Consider the following 20,202-nt stretch of genomic DNA (forward strand, 5'->3'; position numbering starts at 1 on the left):
ATCTAACACCGACCCCGTCCTCCTGCCACGTCCAACACCGACCCCGCCCCTCCGCCCCCACATCGTCCTGGCCACCACCCCGCCCCATCCCGTTCAACACCGGCCCCCTCGTCCAGCGCCGACCCGGCCCCCTCGTCCAACGAAGTGGGAACTTAGAGTTAGATTTTATTGTCACATGTACTCAAGTACAGAAGTACAGAAAAACAGTGAAAAGTGTATAATGTCACCACGCATAGTGCTATCGTAGGTACCTAGGTACAAAAAAGATTTAGGTGCAAAGTAGAGAAATGAGTGTTAAAAAGCTAGCCTAGCCAAAACACCACCATGAGCCATTGAGACACCAGCTGACATACCACCAAGTGCCCAGGCCCAGGCCCAGGCCCACCACGAGCCACCAACAGACCAGGCCGGAGCCCGTCAAAAGCTGCCAAGAGACCAAATAACTGTGGGAGCAGAGTTCTTGCCTGTATTTAAGGCTGAGATAGATAAACAGCTATCCTTTATTGACGTAAGATTTTCTTGCTACAGAGGGGATGCACGAAGGTTTACCAAATTGATTCCTTGTGTGGCAAGACTGACGTATGAGAAAACATTGACTTTGTTAGGATTGTATTCACTGAAAGTTTAGAGAAGTGAGGGAGACTTTCGTAGAAAACTCTGTAACTTTAACAGGACTAAACAGATTAGATGCAGGAAGGATATTCACAATAGTGGGGGGAATCCTGAACTAGGTGTCGTAGTTTAATGGTAAGGAGTAAACTTTTTAGGACTGAGATGAAGAGCAATTTCTTCACCCAGAGAGTGCTGAGCTTCAAAAAGTGAGGCTAAAACATGTGCTTCAAGAAGAGATAGATATAGTTCTTGTGGCTAAAGGGATCAAGGGATATGGGGAGGGCAGATTAGGGTATTGAGCTCAACAGTCAGCCATGATCATATTTGTTGGCTGAGTAGGCTTGAAGGGTTGAATGGCCTACTCCTCCTATCTCTGTTTCTTGATCAGATGGGGCATCAAGAGTTACAAGAAGAGGGCAGGGAAGTGGACATAAGGAATGTCAGATCAACCATTATCCTATTGAATTGTAGAATAGTCTTGAGGGTTCAACGGCCTTCTCGTAAATTAGATGAAGAAATTACTTGGAATACAACTTGATCACTTTGTGTTAAATAGCTTTTGTACTCTGACAGTTTTCTATCCATTAAATCATTTTGTTCTTATTTCCAATACAGGCACTGATGAAGCAGGATAATTTGGATGCTTATAATGAGAAAGACCCGTACAAAACAGATGATCCTCGTGAGGATGATGATGAGAATGATGATAACGATAACTCAATTGAGGCTGAAACATTTTCTTTAGAAAGGGAAGAGGTTTTGCCACCAGCGCTCCCACATGCTACTGTTGAACGATTATCACTCCCAAAGGGACTGCCTTGGGCCCCAAAAGTGAGGTAAACAGTTTCTCCTCATTGTCTATTCAGTGAGATTAACTAGACTAGATGTGTATTCTTTATTTTGGTTTCTTGACAATATATATTCCAATACAAACATTAGTGCCATTGGTAGACATAAATTAGGAGTTGTCACCACTCTTCTGCTTTCTGGAAACACTTTCTTGTATTGCCCTTTACATTTGTACAATGCATCCTCAATTGGTGAAACTGCACACCAAGGCAAGGATTTTCCACTTCTGCACTGGCTAGCCTTTGATTTTCATTCCATTTAGAATTGAGAGACAAGCCTGCTAATGAATAAGTAAATGTCAGCCTGATTATCAACATGTTCAACTGTGAAGAAAGAGAACTCCAACCTTGATCATGCTGTCATTGATAGCGAATGAATTTTATGGAGAGGACCAGGGCAGAAATGTCATCATTGCTACTCCTGACAGCAGTGCAGCACAAAACTGCTTAAAACATTGAAGGGTGAAGATGACAGACGATCCAGCAATTTTTCTTTTATTCTCTATTCTGTGTTTTTTTTGCAAGTGAGCTTTTAATTCAGTTTGCAGTTATTTCCATGGTTCTCTTTAGGTGGCCCAAAAGAAGTGATATTGTAAAGGGGGATAATTTATGAGCAATCTGTATGGCACCTTTTTAAAAAAAAATGATTAGTTACAGGATGTGGGTGTTGCTGGCTAGATGAGCATTTATTCCCCATCCCTTATTGCCCTTGAGAAGGTGCTGGTACGCACCTTGCTGAACTGTTGCAGTCCATGTCAACCAGCGGTACAGTAGCTCAGTGGTTAGGACTGTTGCCTCACAGTGCCAGGGACTTGAGTTTGATTTCAGCCTTGGTAACCGTCCGTGTCCGCATGGGTTTCTGCCAGATACTCTGGTTTCCTCCCAAAGTCCAAAGATGTAGGGATGGCCATACTAAGTTACCCTGTAGTGTCTAGGAATGTGTAGGTTAGCTATGTTAAATGTGGAGTTCTGGTAATAATGCTGTTTGAAGAATCACTGCTGACTCATTGGGCCAAATGTCCTTTATCTGCACTGTAGGGGTTATATTTTGTAAAAGGATGCCCACAGTGCTTTTCAAGATTTTGGCTGAGTGACATTGAAGGAATGGCCAGTACTGTTCCACGTCACAATGGTGTGTGATATGGAGAGCAATGCTCCCAAGTGTCTGCTGTCCTTGTCCTTCTCCACAGTAAAAGTCATGGGTTTCTGAAATGCTGTCAAAAGAGCCTCGATGAGTTGGGTGTTTCTATAGATGGTGCTTAGTGCTGCTGGATGTATTGGTGGTTGAGGGAGTGAAGTTGAAGGTGTTAGGTGTGTGGCAGTCAAGCAGGCTGCTTTGTCCTGGGTGGTGGTGAACAAACATTCCTGACTTGTACTTTGTAGACTGGCTTTAATGAGGTCAAGAGGCAAGTTGCCTAATTCAGAGTTCCCAGCTGCTGACCTGCTCTTGCAGTGAGAATACTTACGTACCAACGTCCTGGGGAGGAGTTTTGTTAATGCTGTTCAGTGGTTTTAAACTAATTCAGCAGGGGGATGGGAACCAAAATTGTAGTTCGAGTATACGGGAGGTTAAGAGTAGTGAAGTCAGAACTAAGATTTCAAGATCACAAGAAGGCACCAGCAAGCAAGAAGTTGGTTTGAAGTGTGTCTACTTCAACACCAGGAACATCTGGAATAAGGTGGGTGAATTTGCAGCATGGATTGGTATCTGATATTTCAATGTTGCAGCCATTTCAGAGACATGGGTAGAGCAGGGACAGGAATTGCAGGTTCTGGGATTTAGATGTTTCAGTAAGAACAGAGAAAATGGTGAAGGTGGGGGGTGGGAGGGGAGGGTGTGACGCTGTTAGTCGAGGACAGTATCATGGTTGCAGAAAGGGTGTTTGAGGACTCGTCAACTAAGGTAGTATGGGCTGAGATTACAAACAGGAAATGAGAGGTTACCCTGTTGGGAGTTTTCTCTCGGCCTCCAAATTGTTCAAGAGATGTAGAGGATAGGATAGCAAAGATGATCCTTGATAGGAGCAAGAGTGACAGGGTAGTTGTTATGGGGTCTTCATAACAACTTTCCTAATATTGACTGGGAATACTATATTTCGAGTACTTTAGATGGGTCAGTTTTGTCCAATGTGTGCAGGAGGGTTTCCTGACACAGTATGTAAACAGGCCAACAAGGGGTGATTTGGTACTGGGTAATGAACCTGACCAAGTGTTAGATTTTAAGGTGAGTACTTTGGTGATAGTGACCACAATTCGGTAATGTTGAATTTAGTGATGGAAAGGGATAGTTATATATACCGCAGGGCAAGAGTTATAGCTGGGGAAAAGGCAATTACGATGCAATGAGGCAAGATTTAAGATGCATAGGATGAGGAAGGAAGCTGTAAGGACTGGGCCCAATTGAAATGTGGAGTTTATTCAAGGACCAGCTGCTGCAGGTCTGTGATAAGTATGTACCGGTCAGGCAGGGCAGAAGTTGTCGTGCGTGGGAGCTGTGGTTTACTAAGCAAGTTGAATCTCTTGTCAAGAGGAAGAAGAAGGCTTATGTTAGGATGAGATGTGAAGACTCAGTTAGGACGCTTGAAGGTTACCAGTTAGCCAAGATACACCGAAAGAGAGGACTCAGAAGAGCCAGAAGGGAACATGAGAAGTCGTTGGCAGATAGGATCAAGGAAAATCCTAAAGCTTTTTATCGGTATATCAAGAATAAAAGAATGACTGGTTAAGATTAGGGCCAATCAAGCATTGTAGTGGGAAGTTGTGCGTGGAGTCGGAGGAGATGGAAAAGTGTTAAATGAATACTTTTTGTCAGTATTCACACTGGAAAAAGACAATGTGTTCGAGGAGAATATTGAGATACAGGTTATAAGACGAGATGGGATGAGGTGCATAAGGTGGAGATGTTAGCAATTCTGGAAAGTGTCAAAATAGCTAAGTCCCCTGGGCCAGATGGGATTTATCCTCTGATTTTCTGGGAAACCAGGGAGGTGATTGCTGAGCCTTTGGCTTTGATCTTTGTTGTCATTATCTACAGGAATAGTGCCAGAAGACTCCAGGATAGTAGATGTTGTTCCCTTGTTCAAGAAGGGGAGTAGAAACAACCCTGGAAATTATAGACTTGCGAGCCTTACTTTGGTTGTGGATAAAGTGTTGGAAGTGGTTATAAGAGATAGATTTATAATCGTCTAGGAAGGAATAAGCTGATTAGGGATAGTCAACACGGTGAGGTGGTGCCTCACAAACCTATTGAGTTCTTTGAGAAGGTGACCAAACAGGTGGATGAAAGTAAAGCAGTTGATGTGGTGTATATGGGTTTCAGTAAGGTGTTTGATAAGGTCCCCCATGGTAGGCTATTGCAGAAAATACAGAGGCATGGGATTGAGGGTGATTTAGCAATTTGGAACAGAAATTGGCTAGCTGAAAGAAGACAGAGGGTGGTGGTTGATGAGAAATATTCATCCTGGAGTTCAGTTACTAGTAGGGTACTGCAAGGACCTGTTTTGGGGCCATTGCTGTTTGTCATTTTCATAAATGACCTGGATGAGGGTATAGAAGGATGGATTGGTAAATTTGCAGATGACACTAAAGTTGGTACAGTTGTGGATAGTGATGAAGGATGTAGGTTATAGAGAAACATAAATAAGCTGCAGAGCTGGGCTGAGAGGTGGAAAATGGAGTTTAATGCGGATAAGTGAGAGGTGATTCACTTTGGAAGGAGTAACAGGAACAAAGAGTACTCGGCTAATAGTAAGACTCTTGGTAATGTAGATAAGCAGAGAGATTTGTGGCCAGGTACATAGGCCCTTGAAAGTTGCCACCCACGTTGACAGGGTTGTTAAGAAGGCATATGGTGTGTTATAGAGTCATAGAAATGTACAGCATGGAAACAGACCCTTTGGTCCAACCCGTCCATGCCGACCATCTATCCCAACCCAATCTAGTCCCACCTGCCAGCACCCAGCCCATATCCCTCCAAACCCTTCCTATTCATATACCCATCCAAATGCCTCTTAAATGTTGCAATTGTACCAGCCTCCACCACTTCCTCAGGCAGCTCATTCCATACATGTACCACCCTCTGTGTGAAAAGTTGCCCCGTAGGTCTATTTTATATCTTTCCCCTCTCGCCCTAAACCTATGCCCACTGGTTCTGGACTCCCCAACCCCAGGGAAAAGACTTTGCCTATTTACCCTGTCCATGTCCCTGGTAATTTTGTAAATCTTTAGAAGGTCACCCCTCAGCCTCTGAGGCTTGAGAGAAAACAGCCCCAGTCTGATCAGCCTCTCCATATAGCTCAAATCCTCCAACCCTGGCAACATCCTTGTAAATCTTTTCTGAACCCTTTCAAGCTTCACAACATCTTTCAGATAGGAAGGAGACCAGAATTGCACGCAATATTCCAACAGTGGCTAACCAATGTCCGCAACATGACCTCCCAACTGCTGTACTCAATACTCTGACCAATAAAGGAAAGCATACCAAACACCACCTTCACTATCCTGTCTACCTGCGACTCCAATTTCAAGGAGCTATGAATCTGCACTCAAAGGTCTCTTTGTTCAGCAACACTCCCTAGGACCTTACCATTAAGTGTATAAGGCCTGCTAAGATTTGCTTTCCCAAAATGCAGCACCCCTCATTTATCTGAATTAAACTCTATCTGCCACTGCCATTGGCCCATCTGGTCAAGATCCTGTTGTAATCTGAGGTAACCCTCTTCACTGTCTTCTACACCTCCAATTTTGATGTCATCTGCAAACTTACTAACTGTATCTTTTATGCTGGCATCCAAATCAGTTATGTAAATGACAAAACGTAGAGGACTCAGCACCAATCTTTATGGCACTCCACTGGTCACAGGCCTCCAGTCTGAAAAACAACCCTCCACCACCACCCTGTTTTCTACCTTTGAGCCAGTTCTGTATCCAAATAGCTAGTTCTCCCTGTATTCCCTGAGATCTAACCTTGCTAATCAGTCTCCCATGGGGAACCTTGTCGAGCACCTTACTGAAGTCCATAAAGATGACATCTACCGCTCTGCCCTCGTCAATCCTCTTTGTTACTTCTCGAGAAAACTCAATCAAGTTTGTGAGACATAATCTCCCACGCACAAAGCCATGTTGACTCTCCTGAATCAATCCTTGCCTTTCCAAATACATGTACATCCTGTCCCTCAGGATTCCCTCCAACAACTTGCCCACCACTGAGGTCAGGCTTACTGGTCTATAATTCCCTGACTTGACCTTACCAAACTTCTTAAACAGTGGCACCACGTTAGCCAACCTCTAGTCTTCTGGCACCTCACCTGTGACTATCGCTGATACAAATATCTCAGCTAGACACCCAGCAATCACTTCTTCAGCTTCCCACAGAGTTCAAGGGTACACCTGATCCGGTCCTGGGCATTTATCCATCTTTAGGCGTTTCAAGACATCCAGCACTTCCTCCTGTGTAATACGGGCATTTATTGATAGAGAGATTGAGTTTGAGTCATGAGATCATGCTGCAACTGTACAAAACTCTGGTGTGGCCACATTTGGAGTATTGCATACAGTTCTGGTCACCGCATTATAGGAAGGATGTGGAAGCTATGGAAAGAGTTCAGGGGAGATTTACAAGGATGTTGCCTGGTATGGAGGGAAGGTCTTTATGAGGAAAGGTTGAGGGGCTTGAGACTGTTTTTGTTAGAGAGGAGGAGGTTGAAGGTGTCTTGAGGCATGTAAGATAATCAGGTGGAGTAGATAGGTTGGACAATGAGAACCTTTTTCCTCAGAAGGCGATGGCCAGCACGATGGGCCGTAGCTTTAAATTGAGGGGTGATAAATATAGGACAGATGTCAGAGGTAGTTTCTTTATTACTCAGTGGTAGGTGTGTTGAATGCACTGCCTGCAACGGTGGTAGACTAGCCTACTTCAAGGGCATTTACATGGTCATTGAATAGGCATATGGATGAGAATGGAATAGTGTATATTAGATGGGCTTCAAATTGATTCCACAGGTCAGCACAATATTGAGGGGCGATGGGCCTGTACTGCGCTGATATATTTTATGTTCTATATGGTTGATCAGTTCACTTTCTGGTTATTGCTAACCTCCAGGGTGGAGGACTCAAGTTTAGTAATGCCATTGAATGTCAAGAGATGATGGTGGGATTCGTTTTTTGGAGTCATCAAATGTGACTTGTTACTAAACATTCTAATTCTGAATGTTGCCCAGATTTTGCTGCATTTGGACATGCACTGCTTCAGTATCATGAACAGTGCAGTCATCAGCGAATACCCCCCTCTTGACCTTATGATGAAATCGAGGTCCTTGGTGAAGCAGCTGAGGGTGATTGGGCCTAGAACACCACCCTGGAGAATTCTGACAGTTATATCCCATGTCTGAAATGATTGACTTTCAACAACCACAGCCATCTTCCTGTGTGCTAGGCATTACTACAACTAGTGAAGGGTTTTCTTCCCTGATTCCCGTTTTGCTGGAGCTCGATGATACCACATTGTTAAAATGCAGCCTTGATGTCAAGGGCAGTCACTCTCACCTGACCTGTGGAATTCAGCCCTTTTGTCCACATCTCGATCGTGTTATGAGTTCAACAGTTCAGGTGGAATCCAAACTTAATGTCAATGGATCCATTATTGTTGAATAAAAACCACTTGATGGCATTGATCGTGATATTTCCATTGCTTTGCTGTTGACCGTAAGTATACTGATGGCGTGGTGTTTGGCCATGTTAGATTTTCCCTTTTTGTGGATCGTACATACCAAAGTAATGTCGCATATCGTTCGATGGATGCCAGTTTTGTAATTGTATTGGAACAAGTTATCTCAGAGTACTGGTAGTTTTGATTACAAGACTTAATCAGTATTCCTGAGCCCATAGCAATGAAATTCTGCAAAAATAGTTTCTTGATATCATGTGGACTGAATTGATTTGTTCATGCAATTTACAGGGGTCACTGGAATACATTGACCAAATGATAATGATATAATTGTAGTTCCTTACCAAAATGGAACCAAAGACCGTTTTACTTTTGCTAACTGGTGTTTCAAATGGAAACCTGAGTCACTTGAATTTTTTGGTGTTTTCTTGCCCTCATGATTATGATGAGTTTTTTCCTCCACAGAGAAAAAGACATTGAAACGTTTTTGGAATCCAGCAGGAGTAAGTTCATCGGTTATACTTTAGGCAAGTGAGTATCCAATTTGTTGGCTCATTGCTAGTCATTCCTTTGATTTTCAGTGTGTAATTTTTTTATTGGATAAGAAATTATTTTCACCTGACAGTTAATGGAACTAAATTGCTGTGATCACACTGCAGTATTAGGCACAAGTCCTGAAATCTCTCATTTCTAGCTGTGTTCTATATGAACTACATCGTTCACAATAACTTTCCATTTTTCATTGTCCATACTGATGCAGTGCAGTAAGCCAAGAACCAAGGTGACAGGTCATAGGACAGATGTAATGTTAGGTGTGATTTATATTTATTATAACATCATTTATTTTAAATCTTTGAATTTTGTAAATAATGGCATATGTGTTTCCTCCATATCTTAAGAGGTTTAATTATTAACTAGCAGCATTTCTGTAATGATTTTTTAAAAAACTATTATAGGGAGATCTTCTGGAGTGTAATGGGACTTCTTACATTGGGAGTGTGTCTGAGTGAACAAAGTAAACAGGGTAGAGTACTAGACTTTCAGAAGATTCTGCAATTGTTCTTTTGATTTGGGAAAACATCCATAGCTTGGAAAAAATTAATTTTGTACTTGCAGTTTTGGCTGTTTTCAGAAGTCTTGGCTTAAACTGCATCTGGAAAACCATTGCTCATGAGAAAGGAAGATCATTTTAGTGCTGTTAAGAAAGAGCTTACCTCAGTTAAGTTTAAAAGTTCCAGACCAAAAGTCATGATTTGGAGATGCTGGTGTTGGACTGGGGTGCACAAAGTTACAAATCACACAACACCAGGTTATAGTCCAACAGGTTTAATTGGAAACACGAGCTTTCAGAGCGCTGCTCCTTCATCAGGTGGTTGTGGAGGATACAATTGTAAGACACCATATGAAAGAAGTGAAACTATCATGGTATTCAAACAGATGAAAGACTCAACAAACAATCAAGGTATTTTTCAATGTATAATTTCAGTTACATCACACTGTAAACTTTTGCAATAAACTCTGTGTCTTACAGTTGTGTCCTCTACAACCACCTGATGAAGGAGCGGCGCTTTGAAAGCTAGTGCCTCCAGTCAAACCTGTTGGACTATAACCTGGTGTTGTGTGATTTTTAACTGTGTACAGACCAAAAGTGTTTGTTTAAAACAATGAAGTAATTATGTGCAGCAGAGAGAAGTCTGAGCTCAGGTGCACAACAAATTAAAAAAGAGGCTATCAAAATCTCTGAGCCAGGAACTGAATCCATCACTAAGTTAAACCCTAAAAGGGATGGAGAAGGGATTTCTCTCTGGTGTTTGAGTACGAGAATGAGATGTTACTGGGATCTTTTAAACTTTGTTATATGTAAGTAGTTTGGTTTGCTTTGATATATTTTATCATCATTTCTTTTGTACAGTAACATTCCATCAGTAAAACCAAGTTTGTAGCGTTGCATATTTGTGTCCAGTAAAACGAAAAGTCTTTGAGGAGAAAGTGAGGGCTGCAGATGCTGGAGATCAGAGCTGAAAATGTGTTGCTGGAAAAGCGCAGCAGGTCAGGCAGCATCCAGGGAACAGGAGAATCGACATTTCGGGCATAAGCCCTTCTTCAGGAATGAGGCTCATTCCTGAAGAAGGGCTTATGCCCGAAACGTCGATTCTCCTGAAACCTGGATGCTGCCTGACCTGCTGCGCTTTTCCAGCAACACATTTTCAAAACAAAAAGTCTATCAAGGCAGATTGCAGTTTGAGATCAGATTTGCTTAGTAAGAATTCTGATCTTAATACAGATCACAGAAGTTCAGCAGTGGTCACGCAATCTGCATTTTGCCTCTTTTGCAGAGGAGGCCATTTTGTGTGTAGTGAATTCCGTAGACTAGATTGAGTGAATTCCACTTAAAATCACTATTTGATGTGAAGTGAGTATTTGAGGCATGAGATGGTGAGGAGGTAAAAAGGCAGATGTTTGCCTGGAAAGGTGCCACGTGAAGGGAATGGAGTGTTAGAGCTGATGAAGAAGTGGCCCACAGTATCATGGAGGAAACACACCCTTCGGAATGCTAAAAGGGGAGGGCAAGTTATCTTTGGTGACATTACATTGGAAGTAGTAGAAATGATGGAAAATTCGAAGTTGATTATGGAAGCTGGTGGGGTACAAGAGGAAACAGATTGTGGTTCTAAATGGGAGGGGAAGGGGTGAGAGCAGAAATGCAGGATATGTGGCAGACAAATCAAGAGTCCTGGCCATCATGCTGATGGAGGAATCCTCTGTTGAAGCGGAAAAAAAAGATATAGAACATAGAATGTTACAGCATAGTACAGGCCCTTCAGCCCTTGATGTTGCACCCTACACTACTCCATTATCATCCATATGATTATCCAATTACCATTTAAATGTCCTTTAAAGTTGGCAAGTCTACCACTGTTGCGGGGCATTCCACGCGCTTACTACTCTGAGGAAAGAACCTACCTCTGACATCTATCCAATGCCTATCATTCCTCAGTTTAAAACTATGTTTCTTCATGCTAGCCATCACCATCTGAGGAAATAGACTCTCACTGCTGATCATCTTGTATGTCTCTATTAAGTCATCTCTCAACCTTCTATCTAACGAAAACAGCCCCAAGTCCCTCAGCTTTTCCTTGGAAGACCTTCCCTCCATACCAGGGACCATTCTGGTAAATCTCCTCTGCACCCTTTCCAGTGTTTCCATATCCTTCCTATAGTACGGTGACCAGAACTATACGCAGTACTGCAAGTGCGGCAGCACCAGATTTTTGTACAGCTGCAACATGACCTCATGGCTCCCTCTACCAATAAAAGCCCTCATCCAGGTCATTTATAAAAATGACAAACAGTGGCACCAAAATAGATCCTTGCGGTACACCACTAGTAACAACTCCAGGATGAAGATTTCTCATCAACCACCACCTTTTGTCTTTCAGCTAGCCAATTTCTGATCCAACCTGCTAAATTACCCTCAATCCCATGTCTCCACATTTTCTACAATAGCCTACTGTGGAGAACCTTATCAAACACTTTACTGAAATCCATGTACACCACATTCCAGAAATACATTTTTTGTAGTGGTTACATCTTCAGCACAAACATTACAAAGAGGGATGGAAGGTCACAGACTGAGATACTAACTCGTTTCCCTTTCTACACAGATGCTGCCTAATCTGTTGAGTTTATTTCCCCAGCATTTTCTGTATTTATTTCTGAACAAATAATGTCTGATGCAATTTGCCAGCTGTCCAATATTTAACCCAAAAACAAAATGCTATTTATTGTTGGCAGTGTAAAACAAAAATAAGTCCTGGATGTAATTTGTACATCTTTCAGTATCTCTGAGAAAAATGTTTTGGGTCAATTAACTTTAATGAGAATGTCTGTTCCTTAGGGACTGTATTTGGTGACACCAGCTGCTTTAAATTGCCCATAAGAATACATATGGTTTTCAGGAGGAGAGAGATCAAGGCCTGTTTGGTGGGGCAAAAGAAATTTCAAAGACCCAAGGAGAGAATGAGGGCTTTTGGGTGGGTGAAGGAACCGAGAAGGGGTAACAAAGGAGAAGGAAGTGAGAGGAAAGATGATCTCTCAGGAGCTCCTTCCTGCTCCTGAGCCCTCTTTGTTATAACCATCGACCCTTGTTTGTTCTCCCTCCTTCCCTCCAACCCTGTCTGTTCTCTCTAGCCCCCTCCTGGTCTGATCCCTATTTCAATGTCATGCCTGTTCTGTGCACGTGCATAGTATAGACTTTGCGCATGATTCAGTGACATTGAGGCGATGGAATTATGTACATGCGTGTTTGAGTGAATGCCCATATGCAGTTGCCCCGCAGTTTGAGTGTCAGCAGACACTATCTTCGATCATAGTTGACCATTTACCTATGCTATCTCTGTATCTTTTGATGCCGAAGAATCCAGGAGTCTGTTGATTTCTGTGTTGAACCTTCTCAATAAATGAGCTTTCACAGTCCTCTCAGGTTCACCATATTTTGAGTGGAAGATCTCCTCTTTCAATGGCCAAGCCATCATTCTGTGGCCATGCACCCTGCTTCTAAAACCAGTGGAAACACTCCAGCTATAGCCACTTTGTCAAACCAAGAATGTTGTATGTTTCAAGGACATTCTTTAAAATTCTAGAACATACTGGTCAAGCTTCCTCAATCTGTCCACAAAAGACAATACTGTGATCTCAGGGTTTAGTTTCATGAATCTCCATTGCATTGCCTCTGGCCAGTATATTCTTCCTTTAATTAGATTAGATTCCCTACAGTGTGGAAACAGGCTCTTCGGCCCAACAAGTCCACACTGACACGCCGAAGAGTAACCCACCCAGACCCTCCGACTAATGCACCTCACACTATGGGCAATTTAGCATGACCAATTCACCTGACCTGCACATCTTTGCTCTGTGGGAGGAAGCCGGAGCACCTGGAGGAAACCCACGCAGACACGGGAAGAATGTACAAACTCCACACAGACAGGTGCCCGAGGCCAGAATCAAACCTGGGACCCTGGTGTTGTGAGGCAGCAGTGCTAACCACTGAGCCACCATGCTGCCCCAGTGGAGACCAAACTCTGCACAGTATTCCATGTGCGGTCTCACTGAGGCTGTCTACAATTCACATCACGTCTCTCTACAAATACATCTCTAGCAAGGTGTCTTGACTATTGTACAAAAATCCCCTTGCGTTACCCTGCTCTCTAGCCCACTTCCTCTTGTTTACTCATTCTCCCGCGCTCTCCTTCACCTACTGTCTTACTCAACGATAATCGCTTGGCTGTTTTCTCTTTCTTGCTCATCCAATCTCGTTGTCCAGTCTCTCTCTCCCTATCTTGAGCTCTCACACCTGCTTTCATTCGCTTGCTCTCACTTGCTCACCAGCTTTCACTAGCCCCCTCAGTGCGCCATCTCATTGCACTCTCTCTCCCTCAGTTGGCTGTGAGCTGTCTCGTTCTCACATGCTTTCTCTTGCAATTTTTCTTGCCTCCCCTCCACTCTTCTCATTTGCCCATTCTCTCCTTCACTGGTACTCTCTAATTCTATCCCACTAATATTTTGTGTAGGTTGTGCTCTTTTGCTAGCATGGGCTTTCTTTAGTCCACCACCTTGCTCTCTTTCTCACAGGTTCTCATCCTCGCTCGCTCACTCAAATGCATTCTTTCAGTGTTTTGTGTTTACTCCATCTCTCTTTTTTTCTCTCTGTCTCTCTCTCTCTCTGTAGCTCCATCCCTTCCCCCCCCACTCTTGTCTTACTCTAGCTGTCACCACCACTCCCATCCACTCGATTCCTCCTCCCTCCTGCTCCATCCCTCAACCCCCTCCCACCCACTCCATCCATCCCCATCCTTCCCCCTGCTCCATCCTTCCCCCACCCCTATCTCGCTCCACCCCTTCTTTCTCTCTCGCTCTCGCTCTCTCCTGCTCCACCTCATGGTAATAGTGTCATCGCAAAGTGACTGGACCGGTAATCCAGAACCAAGCCCTATTTCCATGACCCTCTAAATTAATCACTTTCAAATATATATTCAGGTGCATTTTGGAATTCCTATGGATTCTGCCTCCACCACTCTCAAGCAGCCTATTCCAAATCGTAACAACTCTAAGTAAAGAAGCCCAGTTTCTCTATTCTTTCCTTGAAACAAAAATCCCTCATTCCTGGTATCATTCTAGTAAATCTCCTTTGCACTCTCACCAATGCTTTAACATCCTTCTTAAATAAGGTGCCCAGAACTGAACACTACTACAAATGGGATGTGGCCAATGATTTGTGAAGGTACAACATAATTTCCTTGCTTTTATACTCTATGCTTCTATTTATAAACCCAACAATCCCATAAGCCTTAGCAACTATTTCAACTTGCCTGACCCCCTTAAGCAAAATATTTCATTGTACCATGATGTCCCCCTATTTTAGTACTCCCCTCATAGTTGTACCACTGAGCTTATGTTATTTCTCTGTGCTTCTCATACTGAAATACATTGTCTCACATTTCTGTTCATTGAAATTCATCTGTCAGGTGTTTGTCCATTTGACCAACATGCCAGTGACCCTCTGAAATCACCTCAGCATTATCCTCGCAATTCAGTGTTCTCCCTAGTTTAGTATAGTCTGCAAATTTAGAGATTTTGCCATCAACAGCCATCTCCAAAGTGTTTGTAAGATCAGAAAAAGCAAGCGTCCCAACACCAATTCCTGGGGAATGCTGTTTTCAACTCTTCTCCAATCTGAGAAATGCCCATCCATACCTATACTCTGTATCCTGTAGTTTATCCAACTTTCCCAAACACGTCCAGCTTGCTAACCATCTGCCATATGGCGCACTATCAAATGCTTTCAGGAAGCCCAAATATACTACATCCACAATATTGTCCTGATCCACTGCCTGTCTCACTTTGTCAAAGAGCATAGTCAAATTAGTCTGACAGGACCTGCTTTTTACAAAACCATGGAGCCTGTCCAGTATTAACTTATTTTTCTCTAAGGGTTTATTTACCTTATCCCATATTATGGTCTCCATCAGTTTTCCCACTATTATTGTCAAGCTGACAATCTGTAGTTTCCTTATTCCTTTGCCCTTTTTTGAACAACAGTGTCATGTTCGCAATTCTTCAGTCACTCTGGGACTAGTCCTGTATATGAGGGTGCCTGGCTGCACAGTTTGCTTCTTAGTTGTCTCAGTAATTTGGAATACATCCCATCTGAGCCTAATATCTTCTTTACATCAGAATTGTCCTTGCCCCAATTTAGAACAAAGAAAATTACAACACAGGAACGGGCCCTTTGGCCCTCCAAGCCTGCGCTAATCCAGTTCCTCTATCTAAACCTCCTGCCTATTTTCTAAAGATCTGTATCCCTTTGCTCCTCTGCATCCTTTCTAAAGCATCAACATTCTTATGGTAATTTGGCAACCAGAACTATATGTAATATTCCAAATGTGGCCAAACCAAATCCTATACAATTGTAACATGACCTGCCAACTCTTGTATTCAATACCCTGTCCGAAAAAGGAAAGCATGCCATATGCTTTCTTGACCACTTTACTGACCTGCGTTGTCACCTTCAGGGAACAATGGACCTGAACACCCAGATATCTCTGTACCTCAATTTTCCCCAGGACTTTTCCATTTACTGTATAATTCACTCTTGAATTGGATCTTCCAAAATGCATCACCTCGCATTTGTCCGGATTGAACTCCATCTGCCATTTCTCTGAATTCTGTCTCAGGAGTCACTGAGAAGCCAGCAAATTAGGAATTTGGTCAACAATTGAAAATCAAACTTGGATGCAATAAACGGATAGAAACATATTGCAAAACTGTTTTTGTTCCCATTGTGAAATCGTGAAAAACACAGGAGTTGCATTTGTATGAAACCAGTATTTAACTTCTTGGATACAGAATGTAGTCTGTGAATATGATCAAAATTGTTGTGGACTCAAAACGTTCTTGGAGAAGGTTGCAGTTGTAATTGTATTTTGAAATATACTTTTCTTTACAGTGACACGGATACCATTGTTGGATTACCACGGCCCATTCACGAAAGTATAAAAACTCTTAAGCAGGTATGTGAGCAAATGCAGCTATTAATTGACTACAGCAACTGTTCCTCTGAAAAACTACAAATGTCATTGTCAAACTTGGTTTCTTCTGTCTCTATCTTGATGCAAAAAGTATACAATCTCCAGATGTTTTGCTTTATTTTCTCCATATTTTTCCATTATCTATGTATCAGGAAATACTTTCACATGCACCAACACTCCAGTAATTTGCTGCTTTGTCTTGGAAGGTGTCAAGCTTCTTGCGTGTTGTTGGAGCTACACCCATCCAGGCAAGTAAGGAGTATTCCATCACACTCCTGACTTGTGCCTTGTCGATGGGGGACAAGCTTTGGGGAGTCAGGAAGTGTTATTCACGGCAGGGTTTCATAGCTTCTGACACCTCCAGTTGGCAGTGCATTTATATGGCAAGTCTAGTTGAATTTCTGGTCAAAGACAACTCCATGATGTTGATAGTGGTGGAATCAGTGATGGTAACACTATTGAATTTCAAGGGGTGGATGTTAGATTGCCTGGCATTTGTGTGCCACAATTCTTCTCCTGTTGACCCAAAGCACTTCATGGATACCCAGTGTGGAATTGCTAGATCTGTCCCACTTAGCACGGTGATATTGCCACACAACATAATGTGGGGTGTTATCAATACTAAGGCAGGAGTTTGTCTCAATAAGGACAGTGCGATGGTAACTCTTACTAATACTATCATGACTAGGTATATGTACAGCTGGAAAATTGATAAGGATGAGGTGAAGTATGTTTTTCCCCTCATGTTGTTTCCCTCACCACCTGCCACAGACCCAGTCTGGCAGCAATGTCCTTTAGGACCTGATCAGCTCAATTAGTAGTGCTGCTGTCTGAGCCAGTCTTGGTGCTGAGCATTAAAATCTACCACCCAAAGGACAGTGTTCTAGCAAAAGGGGTAAATAGGGTGGTCACTAGGACTTTAAACTTGTGAGTCGGGGGGAAGAGAAAGGGAAAACGACAGGGTGTATGGAGTCAAATAGAAAAATAAGCAGCGGGTTAGCATGTGTGCAGGGTTTAAGTTCAAGGCAGACTAGGAATGAAGCAAAAAGGAAGGATAACTTAGGATATATTACTAGAGATGTTGGGTATCGTGAGGATAAGAAAATTAGCATTAAGCTGCTTTACCTGAATGTTTGTAGTATTCGTAACAAAGTAGATGAATTAACAGCACAAATCGTTGTGAATGATTATGATGTGGTAGGCTTCACAGATGTGGTTGCGGGGGGTTCAGGACTGACAGTTAAACATCCAAGGATTTACGACTTATCGAAAAGACAGGGAGGTGGGCGGACAACTTGCCTTGTTAGTTAAGAATGGAATTGAATCTATGGCACTGAATGACATAGGGTCAGATGATGTGGAGACTATGGGTGGCGTTGAGGAACCACAAAGGCAAAAAAGCCATAATGGGAGTTACGTACAGACCTCCCAATAGTGGTCAGGACCAGAGGTGCAAGATGTACCGGGAAATAGATAGAGCATGTCAGAAAGGCAAGGTCACGGTGATCATGGGGGACTTCAGTATGTAGGTGGACTAAGTGAATAATGTTGCCGGTGGATGCAGAGAAATGGAATTCATGGAATGCCTACTAGATGGAACAGCTTGTGATGGAGCCCACAAGGGAGCAGGCTCTTCTGGACTTAGTGCTAAGTAATGAGCCAGACTTTATAAAAGATTTTAAAGTAAGGGAACACTTAGAAGCTAGCGATCATAATATGGTAGAGTTTAGTCTGCAGCTGGAAAGAGAGAAGGCAAAATCGGATGTAATGGTGCTACCATTAAATAAAGATAATTAGAGGGGCAGGAGAGAGGAACTGACAAAAAGTGACTGGAAGGAAAACCTAGTGGGGAAGATAGAGCAACAATGGCAGGAGTTTCTGGGTGTAATTGAGGACACAGTACAGAGTTCATCCCAAAGAAAAGAAAGATTACCTGGGGTGGGATTGGGTGGGAATTAAGCAGCCATGGCTGACAACGGAAGTCAGAAAATGTATCAAAGGAAAAGAGAGAGCCTATAAAGTGGCCAAGAGCACTGGGAAATCAGAAGATTAGGAAGACTACAAAAACAAACCGAGGACAATAAAGAGAGAAATAAGGAGAGAATGAAATATGAAGGTAGGCTAGCCAATAATATTTAAAATGATAGTAAAAGCTCCTTTCAACACATAAGAAACAAACGAGAGGCAAAAGTAGATGTAGGGCTGCTCCAAGTTGATGCAGCAAGGCTAGTGCTGGGAGGTAAGGACATTGCTGAAAAACTTCATGTCAGTTTTCACAGTGGAAGACATGAGTAATGTCCAAAAATTAAGGAGAGTCGGGGGCAGAGTTGAGTATGGTAGCTATTACAAAAGAAAAAGTGCTAGGAAAGCTAAAAGTTCTAAAATTGACATATCTCCTGCCCTGATGGGCTACATCCTAGAGTTCTCAGGGAGGTGGCTGAGGAAATAACGGAGGCGTTGGTTGTGACCTTTCAAAAGTCATTGGAGTCGGGGAAAGTCCCAGATGATTGGAAAATTGCTGTTATAACCTCCTTGTTCAAGAAAGGATGAGACAAAAGATGGAAAATTATAGGCCGGTTAGCCTAACCTCAGTTGGTAAAATTCTAGAATCCATTGTTAAGGATGCAATTTCTAAATTCTTGGAAGTGCAGGGTTGGATTAGAACAAGTCAGCATGGATTCAGTAAGGGGAGGTCATGACTGACAAATCTGTTAGAATTCTTTGAAGAGGTAACAAGTAAGTTAGACTAGGGAAACCCAACGGATGTATGCTAGACTTCCAAAAGGCCTTTGATAAGGTGTCTCATGGGAGGCTGCTGAGTAAGTTTAGGGCCCATGGTGTTTGAGGTGAGTTACTGGCATGGATTGAGAATTGACTATCTGACAGAAGGCAGAGAGTTGGGATAAAAGGTTCTTTTTCAGAATGGCAGCTGGTGACAAGTGGTGTCCTGCAGTGTTCAGTGTTGGGCCGCAACTGTTCACTTTAAATAATAATGATGTGGATGAAGGGACTGGTGGCATTCTGGCAAAGTCTGCCGATGATACGATGTTAGGTGGACAGGCTGGTAGTATTGCGGTGGTGTGGAGGCTGCAGAATGATTTAGACAGCTTTGGAGAGTGATGCAGGAAATGGCTGCTGAAATTCAACGTGAGCAAATGCAAGGTCTTGGACTTTGGAGAAAAGAATACAGGCATGGAATGTTTTCTAAACAGTGAGAAAATAAAACCAAAGTACAAAGGGATCTGGGAGTGCTAGTCCAGGGTTCTCTAAAGGTTAACTTGCAGGTTGAGTCCAAGATTAAGAAAGCGAATGTAATGTTGTAATTTATCTGAAGAAGGTTAGAATAAAAAAGCAGGGACTTTATAACGCTCTGGTTAGGCCCTATTCAGAATACTGAGTCCAATTTTGGGCTCCACACCTCAGGAAGGACATACTGGCGCTGGAGTACATTCAGCAGAGATTGACACGGATGATCTTACGTCTGTGGTAGGCAAAGTAATGGAAAGGGTACTGAGGGAAGGATTTATGAGTATCTGGAAAGACACTGCTTGTTTAGGGACAGCCAGCACGGATTTGTGAAGGGTAGGTCTTGCCTTACAAGTCTGATTGAATTCTTTGAGGAGGTGACCAAGCATGTGGATGAGGGTAGAGCAGTGGATGTAGTATACATGGATTTTAGTAAGGCATTTGATAAGGTTCCCCATGATAGGCTTATGCGGAAAGTCAGGAGGCAGGGGATAGAGGGAAATTTGGCCAATTAGATAGAAAACTGGCTAACCGGTCGAAGTCAGAGAGTGGTGATAGATGGTAAATATTCAGCCTGGAGCCCAGCTACAAGTGGAGTTCCGCAGGGATCAGTTCTGGGTCCTCTGCTGTTTGTAATTTTTATTAATGACTTGGAAGAGGGAGTCGAAGGGTGGGTCAGTAAATTTGCAGATGATACGAAGATAGGTGGAGTTGTGGACAGTGAAGAGGGCTGTTGTCGGCTGCA

The 20,202-nt window shown here is 42.9% G+C and overlaps 1 protein-coding gene across 1 annotated transcript in view; it reads left to right on the forward strand.

The window, feature by feature from the left end:
• Positions 1 to 20,202, forward strand: part of strip1 (striatin interacting protein 1) — a gene marked incomplete at its 5' end in the record, with an annotated part of 196,340 nt that overhangs the window by 78,544 nt on the left and 97,594 nt on the right. The window contains 3 exons of the mRNA XM_043718937.1: positions 1,228 to 1,448; positions 8,590 to 8,655; positions 16,130 to 16,193. Coding sequence (XP_043574872.1) covers positions 1,228 to 1,448; positions 8,590 to 8,655; positions 16,130 to 16,193 — 351 coding nt within the window. The remainder of the gene's footprint in view (positions 1 to 1,227; positions 1,449 to 8,589; positions 8,656 to 16,129; positions 16,194 to 20,202) is intronic.

This window comes from Chiloscyllium plagiosum, chromosome 28 (assembly GCF_004010195.1).
Source record: "Chiloscyllium plagiosum isolate BGI_BamShark_2017 chromosome 28, ASM401019v2, whole genome shotgun sequence".
NCBI lineage: Eukaryota > Metazoa > Chordata > Chondrichthyes > Orectolobiformes > Hemiscylliidae > Chiloscyllium > Chiloscyllium plagiosum.